The sequence below is a fragment of the Macaca mulatta genome, chromosome 6, assembly GCF_049350105.2.
Source record: "Macaca mulatta isolate MMU2019108-1 chromosome 6, T2T-MMU8v2.0, whole genome shotgun sequence".
Classification (NCBI taxonomy): Eukaryota; Metazoa; Chordata; class Mammalia; order Primates; family Cercopithecidae; genus Macaca; species Macaca mulatta.
Genome location: NC_133411.1, coordinates 12,714,414 through 12,726,415, shown reverse-complemented (window position 1 = coordinate 12,726,415; position 12,002 = coordinate 12,714,414). Strand labels below are relative to the sequence as shown.

General features: G+C 39.3%; 1 protein-coding gene across 4 annotated transcripts in view; it reads left to right on the top strand.

The window, feature by feature from the left end:
* Positions 1–12,002, top strand: part of CTNND2 (catenin delta 2) — a 933,204-nt gene that overhangs the window by 333,857 nt on the left and 587,345 nt on the right. For all 4 annotated transcript variants that reach the window (XM_028849344.2, XM_028849341.2, XM_078004620.1 and 1 more), the window contains one exon: positions 3,081–3,193. In XM_028849344.2, the coding sequence (XP_028705177.2) occupies positions 3,081–3,193 (113 nt within the window). The remainder of the gene's footprint in view (positions 1–3,080; positions 3,194–12,002) is intronic.

Genomic DNA, 12,002 nt, shown 5'->3' with positions numbered 1-12,002 from the left:
GGAATGTTTGCCAGCACCAACCAGTCAAGCTGGGAGACCCCATAGTCCTTGGGGCATTGAGTTGGGTCTCAGAAGTGTCTTGCCATGGTAGGGCAGGATGATTAGCCCTAGACTATGTCCTGTCTAGACTTCATGCTCCCCCTAACAAATTTGAAAAGCAAGGCTCAGAAGTATCAAATTGCTTTCACATAATGTAATGTGCTTCATAAAAGAGCTGAAGACAATTATAGGAATACAAACCTATCCAGAACCCAAGAAGGTAAAATGAAAATGTCTGTGTTGAAAGATGCTTACATGTCCAGAGGAGCAGAAGATATGACCCAGATTGAGGAGAAAAAAGTCAATCAGCTGAAACTAGCACAGACGTTAGAATTAACAAAAAGAGGAATTAATATCGGTATAATCCACATGTGCAAAAAGTTAAATAAAGTCATGAATGATACAAAAAAGACCCAAATGAAATTTCTAGAGATGTTTGATTCATCAGTGTCTGATATAAAAATACACTGGATGGGATAAATGCTTGGTTAAGCATTGCAGAAGTAAAGCTTAGTTAACTTGAAGGCACCAATAGAAACTACCCAAATTAAACACAAAAGAAAAAAAATTTAATTGCAAGAGAATCCATGAACTGTGGGACAATTCCAAGTGGCCTAAAATGCACTTAATTGGAGTCATTGAAGAAAAGGAAATAATAGAGAAGAGAAAAACAATTCATAAAGAAATAATGGCCTAAAATGTTCAGATATGATGGAATGTATAAAACCAGAGATCCAAGCTCAATAACCCAGGCATAAGAAACATGAAGAAAGCTACACAAAGCAGCATAATCATCAAATTGCCCAGTGCTTCTGGTAAAGAGAAAATCTTAAAAGCAGAGAAAAATTGAAAAGAAAAACGATACACTGAGCAGAGATCGCGCCACTGCACCGCAGCCTGAGTGACAGAGCGAGACTCCATCTCAATACAAATAAACAAACAAACAAACAAACAAACACTATATACATATAGAGAAATAAATTTAAGGGTAACTGTATTTTGTTGTTGTTGTTAGAAACAGTGCAAAGAGGAGGACGATACAGCAAAACTGTCTTCCAAAATGAGAACCAGATACATACCTTTTTAAGGTCTGTGAAGCTGGAAGACTTCTTTACCCAAAGAACTGCACCATAAGAACACCTCTAAGGTTGTTTTTTCAGAGGGAGGGAAAATAAAGCCAGATGCAAATACAGATCTACGTGAACAGATGAAGAGTCTTGGAAAATCTGACTGCGTGCTGGGAAGGAAGCTTGCAAACGAGAAAGTCATCTCCCATTGTCACCCCTCCTGTGAGACAGACAAGAGGTAAAACCATGGAGAAGTCACAGCCTGAAGCAGGGATGACCAAGAGCAACGTCCGTCCTAGCAGAAGCCCCTGGTTTATGAATTCTGACTCCAACTACTGCGCTGTTTCACCATGTTCAACTTCTGTAACACAGGAAAGTGGGCAGCAAATTAAAGTACTTTAGATGCTACAAAGAATGAATTTCCATCGACATGTGAGGAGTTCTGTTTGGTCTTCAAGTATTATGTTTTTAAAGGTGTTGTCAACTTAAAAGTATGGGGGGGTTTGCTGTTACACAGAGAGATTTAAGATGCAATATGTTAAGAAGTCTAGAAGTGAAAAATCTTCTAGAAGTTGGATATTATGAAAAGGAATTTCCTGAAGGAAAAAAAAAGCAGTAGAACTTTAAGAGAGAAGAAGAAGTTAGATGCATAAAATACATTCAGCTGAGGTCTTACTAATTTCTTACCTGTAATACTTGATGCCCTTCAGAATATGTAAGATTAAAAGTTTGAGGTTAAATAACAGAATGCTCCCTCAGTTTCAGCGCCTTAAAGGGGAATGTTAAGCTCTCATTTACAAAGTGTCTTTTACTTCGATTCTCAAAATAATGTCAATATTAAAGAAAATCTGCACCTATGGAAAAGAGCGAGGATGTTTTTAATGCATATAGGGGACACACCAGATTCTACCTTTTAAAGACCTTATGCAAGAGTGTTCTGGGATAGCAAGTAAATAAAATCTTATTTTCTGGAAAGATATATTCCTGCAACCTTCTGAGTTTAAATTCTCCAAAACTGACTCCTAAGCTATTTTTCAGCATGAGAAAGCATTCTTTTCTTGTTTCTTATCCCCAAAACATAACTGTTTAGATAATGTATTTTTTAAAAGGTATTAAATGTGACATTGTAAAAACTTCTCTTGCCGTTTCTTATTAAAATACATGATTTGCTCTGGTTATTCTTATTTTTTAAAAAAACTTAAGTGTATGGAAAAAGAAAACATAAGTACTAAAATATGGTACCAAAGCCCTGTTGTTGGAACAGCTGAGATTTTTGAAGTTCTGATTGAATCATTCATTAAAGTTTTCGACAGTGGATTTGAGGCAGTTTTGTAGAAGCATTTTTCATTGGTTCAATTGTCTGTTTTTAAGGCGATATATCAAATATCTCAAAGGTTATGTACTTTGTAATGAGGCTGTATGGAGTTGGTGTCATTGTCATTCTGCTAGAATGCAAAGTTATGAAGAGTGTGGGTTATAAAGCATTATTTACCTCAGTCTACAATATATAAGTAATATGAAGAAAACAGTATACACTATAGAGTTGTCCAAGTAGGGAATAAACACAATACTCCAAAAGATAATTAAAAACTGAACTTTTTTCTAATTAAATGCTCTACTTGTGGTGTGAGGAGTATCACTATCTGTCGGGTGCTGACCGTCTGCCAAAGATAGCACAGGATAATTTTTCATGACAGTGTCTCCTTTAATCTTCATTTCCATCTTATTAAATAAGTATTTAAGTCTGTTTTACAAATGATGAAACTGATACTTACATGAATTAACTTACTCAAAGTTGCATGGCCAGTGGGCCCCAAGCCCGTCTAACCTTCGAATCCTAGTTTTATTGCACATTTCTCAAATTTGACATCTTGGAAAATCATATTTTTCCCCCTCAGCTGTCCTATCATTTTGGTCTGAATTTCACCTGTCATGTAGACGATTGAATTGATCTTGTGCATGGGTTTCTTTCAGGAATTACAGTTTGAAAGGCTGACCCGAGAGCTGGAGGCTGAACGGCAGATCGTAGCCAGCCAGCTGGAGCGATGCAAGCTCGGATCCGAGACCGGCAGCATGAGCAGCATCAGGTACCAGCGCGGCTCTGTTCATTGTCTGTGCTTTGAGTTGCCACTGCAAGTAATTGTGCTGTTTCTCTGCTTTCCAACCCGGTGGTGGAATTGGAACATTCAGTCAAATGTTGGAAAGAAATTGTAACTAACCTGATTTAAGATGTTCCAAAGGTGTCCAAAATGTCCTGATTTGTACTTGAAACTCTTTTAACAAAATTAATGCCTGCCCTGAATGCAAATTATACGTAATTTTACACAAAGGAAGGCTTTGCATTCAGCCAGCTTGCTGGAAATCAGGAGATGCCAAGTCACAGTCTCCCAGTGTGGGTCTTTTTTTTTTTTTTTTTCTAAATGATCCAGAGTTCCAGGTTCCTGAAATAAAAGTGAGAACATTCTGGTGGAACCAGTCTTGTTTTTGCTAATACATAATGCTAAGTTACAAAACTGTGCCTTGAAGATCAACCACGTGTGCAGTTCCCCATGTGTAAAAATATTTACTCATTCATAAACATAAATGATTATTGAGTTAGTGATTAGTTTGAGATAATGAAATATATGTTTTTAAAACCTATAACGTTTTAGCCACTTGACCACAAAATAAATTATCCTCCTTAGAACCAGGCTTTCATATATGAAAATGTAAGTGTATGTGTGCATGTGTGTGTGAAAGAGACATAAGGCTTAACTTCCATTTCTCAAAAACACTCTCATTCGATGGTGTGTGTTTGGCACTCTACTGCATTTTTAGGGAGGAAATCAAAGCTGCTATGGCAAATAAACTCCAACACTGCAGTGAACTTAGCACAATGGTAGTTTGTTTCTCTCTAAGGTAGCGGACTGAGGCTGCTACTTCTCCATATAGTGACTAATGCCCTCTTTCTAACTTGATGACCTTGCCATCCCCTATGGCTCTATCCTGAATTGCATTGTCAATTCCATCACTGCACTCAGAGTCCTTAGTGAATATCAGTCACATGACCTCTCATCGATGGAAGCGGGTCAGGGTCCTGGGGTCAGCAGCCACTCTGCAGAAGCAGGAACATGAGTTTGTTGGACTCTTAGCCACCTGCTGCCACAAAAGAATAAAAATATCTTTGTATTCATTGCTCCAAAATACTTTTATCTTTGTAAGAGTATAACTTTGTAATTGGAGCATTTTGTATTGGAGTCACATACTATTAAACTTTTAACATTGCTTAGTTGTTTTTTTTTTTTTCTTTAAGTAGAAAACACTGCACTCTCTGTTGTTAAGCAGGGTTAACCACATGGATGGAATATTATTTTCCGTTATAAAACCTTGTCTAGGATATGTGGAAGCATCTGCCTCTGCATCCAAATGTATATGTTGCTGCAAATAAGTACATCGTGGTGTTTTAAACTCATCGCAGACTTGCCTTAAACATCCAGACCAACCAAAGCAGGATGGATAATGAAAACGAAAAGTAAACTGTGTTCACTTGAAGTTGGTTTTATAAGTTGGACTAATTGAAGATGGTGAATTTAGGGAGAGAGAAAAATAATAATTTTAAGTGTATTTTTCCTGTACTACATCTAATTTTATACATATGAAGAGCTTGCTGTTAAAGCTGAACATCTCCTGAAAAGCTAAGCCTGCCAGATTTTATAGGTCCATACGCACCATTGAACTGATACCGAGTTTGCTTTGAAGCCTCTTGTTTCACTATTGGTCTGTTTTCCTTTTCAATTCATGTTCCTAATCTTTCTGCGTGACATTTTTCCATGTTGTACACCTTGTACGTGGTTTCACCCAACCCCAGCCCCTGATAGGAACAGGTCTAGGGAACTATGTAGTAACCTGTGCATCAATTTCCAATTCCTGATTGGATCGTAAATGGACCTGACCAGACTGTGAGTATCAGGGCTCTTTCTCTGGAGGATGTGAAATAAGCAACCCAAAATCTGTGACATAAAATAATGAGTGCTTGGTGATGGTGGCCATAGTGGCTTGTGTGCTAGTGGAGGACTCTGTGGTAACAGTGAGCCTCCCAACGGAGAAGCCAATGGCCCTGAAAGTCAATGAAAGCAATATAGTTTTCATTAGGCCGGCTGCCTAATGTATGTTTCATGTATATTGCATTCACGAAATTACCTGATACCTTCTTAAAAACTGTCCTCTTTCCTCATTTGATTTGATTCATCTCAAGTAGGTTTCATTTATTACATCCAAAGTGTCTTGAATAAAATATGTCAGTTAATTCCAAGGTAGACAGAAAAATGATACCATGACGACTTTTGATTCTGCACACTGTGTCTTGTATGTCTAGCTCACAGCTTATGATATATCATCAACAAATCTGTCTTAAATCTGTGCTAAATAATAGTGTTGAGTGAAGGTGACACTGCCTAATTATTTCCCTTTGCCATATACAATATCAGCCTTCATCAAGCTTAATTATTTTATATTTTGAAAATCTCTAATGTATGAATCTGCATTTGTATAATACAAGCAATTTACTGGTACTTCTCTGGAGAACAGCTGATGCATAGCAAAACTTCCACTGTTTGTTTGTTTGTCATAACCTACTTGTTTACTTGGCTTCAGAAATGCAGCTTTAGGAATTCAGGTTTTCTTAAAGGTGATAGACTACCCTAGTTAGCACATCAAAAGGGATATTTAAACAAAAATAGAGTATCAACAATTTTTTTTTTTAAAGAGGGCTATTTTAAAAGTCTGCTAATTTTGGTGTTGATTCATACCTCTTAATGACACTAGGGAGTGAGTAAAAGAGGTTCTTAGGGGAAATGAAACAAAATCAAGTCACAATTACCAGACGTATTTTTATATAACAGGTAGAAATGACTAATAAATATACTTGGGTTTTACTCTGACTTTAATGATGGTAGGAATTGTGCCATCTGATTCCCAAGATCTCTCTCTCTCTCTTTTTTTTTTTTTTTTTTTTGAGATGGAGTCTCGCTCTGTTGCTCAGGCTGGAGTGCAACTGTGGCACGATCTTGGCTCACCGCAACCTCCCCTTCCTGGGTTCAAGGGATTCTCCTGCCTCAGCCTCCCGAGTAGCTGGGATTACAGACGCGCACCACCACACTCAGCTAATTTTTTAAAATATTTTTGGTAGAGACGGGGTTTCACCATGTTGGCCAGGCTGGTCTCGAACTCCTGACCTCAAGCGATCACCTGCCTTGACCCCCCAAAAGTGCTGCACCCGGCCAAAGATCCCTTTCCAGGTAGTCACATCAACATTTCAACTTTTTTAAAAAAAGTATTAGTATGCATTTGTAATACAAGTCAACCTCCTAACAGTCCGTCCAATAGTACAGGAGGGTGCTAGGAGTTTGGGGGACAGACAATCTGGAGATCTTTATTGTTGCAGCAGATCAGTCTCTGCATCCACCTCTCTAGGTTATAACTCCCTGCAAATGGGAACGTTGTGTTCTCTTAATCTCTTCACAGACTTTCCTAAACATCCACATGCATATCATAGTTTCCAGAATTCAGACCATTTAGTGATTGTCTAAGGGTTCTGAGTCATCTGGAAAGCAGTTATTGGTGCTTTTTATTACAGCTAAAAGTTTACCTTGTACCTTATCTCATTTCTGTCTTGGCTTTTTCACCCCAAACCTATTTTCAGATCATAAAGCTGTTAGATTCTTCATCTTTCCTACAAGCAGAGATTTTGGTTTCATATTTTCTCCGTGATTCCCAAGAACTATGCAGAGCTGAGGCAGGAACGTTATACACATGTTGCTTTTTTATGTAGGGTCATGATCAAGTCCTGCTTTATTTAAGATGATAATCAAATCCCTCTTGGTAGTAGCCACCCCAAACCTCTGGCCAGTACAAAGATCTGGCTCATGCCCAGCCCAAGGCCCATTCCTGAGGTTCTAGGCCTGTCAATGAGGTGTTATCTGGCAGCTTAATGAGCCATCCAGTCCCCATCCAGGTTGAGGCCCCTGCCTGGAGACCTGCCTGAGTCCCTGCCCTTGTCATACTCTCTGTTAACCCTGTAACAGCATTCAGACTCATCCCTCTGTCTGTATTCAGCCCAAGTCCATCCTCTACGTGGTGTGAGATAGATCTGCAGGATACATAAACCAGAACCATATCTGTGAAGGATCCTTCCTTCCTTCTGCAGTTCTTTGAATGCATGATGACTTCTCATCTCAGAGCCTATGATGCTTTCTTCCTAGAATGTCTTCCCTCTTTAGCATGGTTACCTCTGCCTATGGATCCAGTGACCCAGCTCAGGGCTCATGTCCTTCTGAACGTCTTCTTGCTCAGCGCAGGCTGGACTGTTTCTCTTCTTCGGCAGTGGTTGTAACTTCACAAAGTGTTGGAGAAGGGTTGGGGCTAACACTCCACTGACTTTCCGTAAGTGCTCTGCCCAAGGATATTTTAACCTTCAGTCAGAGAATGGGTGGAGATTTCTCCAAGTGTTGATGAAAATTTAAGGGCACCTAAATAGATGCCTATTCATATTCCTTGATTTCCATAGGCATCAGTAACATAATGGTAGAGAAATGGAATTCGCATCACAGTTGGACCCCTCTTATGAGCATCTCCTAAAGGGGACTTGACTCTGGAAAGATTTACGATTGACAATCAGGGTAATTTATGACAATAGCAACAATCATGAAGACTGTGACCAACAGTTAGACCTATCTATGGACTGCTTCTAAATGAGACATAATTCTTAGAACACTTACGCTGATGAGAATGATGATGATTTATGACAATAATAACAATTATAAAGAGTGAGGACAACAGTTCCTGAGTTTTTCCTGCAGGCTAGCACTCTTTGAAGAATTGTACATGTTGCCTCATTTCATGCTCATGTTAACCCTTTCAGTTAAGTGTCATCATCGTCTCCACTTTGTCAATGAGGAAGCCACGGCAGAGCAAGACGGGAAGAATGGGTCCCTTTGAGGACGTGGAGGAGTCTGGCAATGTGGGCCACATTGAACAAAGCAGATGGAGGCTGCAAGGGACAGGGGAATCAGACCCAGCGTCAGGGTGACCATCCCTGCAGATGGCCTCTGCAGCTGGGTCACTGGTAGTCTCAGGGCTTTGCTGAGGTGACTTCTCTAGCAGAGCTGACACTGGGCATCCCATTCAGGGAGGGAGCTAGCTCTACTTGTCAGTTGTCCAGCAGTGAGGATGTGGACTGTAGCCCAAGGACAGCAGAGCACAGCTCCCACTAAAGGAGAGAGATGGTGACAACAGCAAGCTGCAGAGAAGCAAGTGGCAGTTCTGATTACATGCACTGTGCCCTTGCGCACCCTCAGCCACTCCTGGAAGGCACTGATGGAGAGAAGGATCTCAGGAGGCTGGGCAGGCAGACAGGATATCATAGCATGGATTCTTGGGGTGCTCTGACCTTTGCGATTCCTCCAGGTAAGACCTGGCTGTAGTAGAACAACAACCATGTTGTTATTCAGGGGATCACAGTTGAAAGCATCGTGCTAAATTCATTTTATGTGGTATAAGTGGAGAGCATAGAATATTGGACTGAAATGGACTTGAGCAGTGGAGACATTTATTGTCTCAGCCTTAGTTAACATGAAGCCTGAAGGTAGACAGGCTTCTTTTCTTTAGGTGTCTCAATGGTGCCATGACCCTAAGTCAATCTCTGTGAGTCCCCAAGCATTCACCTGATGGTTATAAGGTGCCACGATCTCACTTGTGAGCATGCAGAGCTGGAAAGGAGGGAAGGGACTTACCTCCTATCTCTGTGTCTCCCACAATCCCCCCCCACACATGTATAAATATATACACATATACATATAGAGCTATATGGTATATTAATTATATAATTAGTGATATATAATATGAAAATATATGAAAAATGTTTCCCAGAGGGCCTCACATGGCCAGCCATACCTTGGGGGATCTTGTAAATTCCAGACTCGTCTGCAATGGTTTTGCACAATGATGCCCAAACCAAATCACACATTTGGTAGCCAGAAAATGGGGTGGTAGTGGTGCTAGTGTAGAACCTAACAGCTCCCAATTATGTGTTACCTTTTTAGTCTACACAACCACTTGCAAGGTAAGTATTCTCACATCACATAGATGAGGAAACAGGCTTAGATGTTAAATAACTTCACCAATGCTGCAAGTGCATAGCTGGGATCGAGACCTCAGTCACAGGTTCCAAACTCCATGTTCTTCCACTCTAAGCTATAGGTTGACCCTGATCCTGACCACCTGGGCCCCGCCCAGCACCTGTGTATACCTCACAGGTATATTATATATATATATAATATACCTGTGAATAATATATTCTCACAGGCCAGTGGCTTATGCCTGTGATCTCAGCACTTTGGGAGACCAACACAGGTGGATTGCTTCAGCCCAGGAGGTCGAAACTAGCCTGAGCAACATGGTAAAACTCCATCTCTGCAAAAAGAAAAATACAAAATATTAGCCTTGAGTGGTGATGCTTTCCTGTAGTTTCAGCTATACTGGAGGCTAAGTTGGGAAGATCGCTTGAGTCCGAGAGGTCAAGGCTGCAGTGAGCTAAGATTGTGCCACCGCTGCACTCCAGCCTGGGTGACAGAGTGAGACCTTGTCACACACATACACACGCACACACACACACACACTTGTTTCTCACAGACAAACTATTGCCATTATCTGCATCTGCATTTAGGTAAATGTCTCTTTCCCTTGACTATGAGCCCTTTCCGGACGTGACCTTGACATGTTCATTCCTGTATCCCCTGTACCAAGATGGTACCTGCCATGGAACTTTTCCTCAGTAAATGCTTATTAATTGACAAAATGATAACTGAATATTTCCAAAATGTAGTCTTGAGATTTGTACCATTTTCAATTAAACATTGTTTCTGAAAGTAACCAACTTCACTATGGATTTCCAGATTTATGGATTTCAGTCACCTCCCCCTTTGTTAATTATTGAAATAATTCCTCTGTCTTTTTTTGGAAATCACCTCTTAATATTTTTGCCAATGAACAGCAACCTGTGCCCTTCCTAAAGAAAATGAACTGTTCTTTGGAATTTTCAGCTAGGCTAGTACCATCCTGGATTATCAAGAGATTCCAAATGTGTATGTATGTTCAGTTACTCCCTCATTCCCAGCATGGTTTCAAGGATTATTAGCTGGAAAAAAATTCATTGCTGCTTGAGGTAGGCAGAATTCTAAGGTGTCCAGCAAGGTTCCCATCATCACTTGGTTTTCGCAGACTGCATAATCCCAGGAATGTAAATATGAAGGGGCCTCACTCTCCTAATTGGGTTATTTTAATAGCACGGTTGACTTTAAGAAAGTAGATTATCTGGGTGGGTCTGACTTAATCACACAAACTCTTTAAATCTGGGTCTGGAGGTCAGCGACAAAGAAATTCCATTCGAAGCTAGAGAGTTTTGACACGAGATAAATTTTCTGGTGCTGACTTTGAAGATGGAGGGGCTTTGTGGGCTAGCAGTGCAGATGGCATCTACATGCTGAGGAGGATCCTGAACTCACAGCCTACAAGAAAACCAGAACCTCAGTTCGATGGCCCAAAGAATTGAATTCAGACAATAACTTGCATGAACTTGAAAGGGGATGATTCCCCAGAACGTGCAGAAGAGAAAGTAGCCCTGTAGAAATTTTGACGATAGCCTTGTAAAACTGAACAGAGTACCCTGCCAAGTCTGACTTGACAAAACTTATAAAACTGTTAGCTAAAACAATGAATGTTGCTGTTGGTGATTGGTTATGCAATGACAGAAAAGTAATACAGTGCTTTGTAATCGATCATGTTAGATATATATTACAAAAAGCTGAATTGTAAAAGTTTTTGAGAGAAAATAAATTTTATTCTGTGACAATATTCCCTTCAAAAGCTTAATATATATACCCTATTTTATTTTTCAAGCATATATGCATGCATTTATACTCAAAAGCTAATCTGTAGCTTTGATTCTGAGAAGTGGAAGAATTTGAATCTGGAGTGGAGTGATGGTTTACTATAGAATAAGGACAACTAAATAAAGAAATCATCTTTAGCCTCACCATTCTTACATAGATTCACAAGATGTTGATTGTTGTTAGCTACACCTAAAAAGATAAAGCATAATAAATATTAACAGTTGCTTGCTCCACATAAGGAATTGCTTTCCTTCCTTCCCACCTTTGAACTAGTGAACTTTTTGCAAAGACGTTTCCACCAAAGTCTGCCATACTTTGGAGATTAGGGTGCAAAAGGAATACATGTTATAAATACTATCAAAGGCCATTCTCCTTATTAGCTAAATTTCAAGAGCCCAAATGCCAACAGTTCTATAACTAGAGTCTAAAAATCTTTTCCACATATGCAAAAATGTCAAACTTATTTTAGGGAAGATGCTGATTTCCAGTTAATATATTAATAGTTAACAGTATTTAGTGAACAAACAGAAGCCAGTGGTCATATACATTTTGTAAGAATGAAATTTATTTCTTCAAAAGTGTGATTAGTGTGAATTTTCATGAGAAAATAAATAATACAGGAATGTAATTGTTTCACAAAGTAAGACATTTTGTAGTTTCATCTTCTGCAGGATGCAATATTGAAATAATTCAATTTATTTTTTTAATAAATAATTTGCCAAAATATTTATTTTTGAAACCAGACATATATTGAAGAATCTGCTTTTTACTGTTTACCAACCATAGCCATAGGAATTTATATCCTTACCACAGTGAGTACACATTTGCCAGCTGGAAAAAATACAGTTAGATTGCTTTTGGATCATTTTTTTGGAAATTTTTTATTAAATATAATTCCTGTTTTAAAGTTAGGGAGTAACTGTTAGTTTCCATGCTAGGAAAAAAACATTTCTCATGAGGCTGAATTATT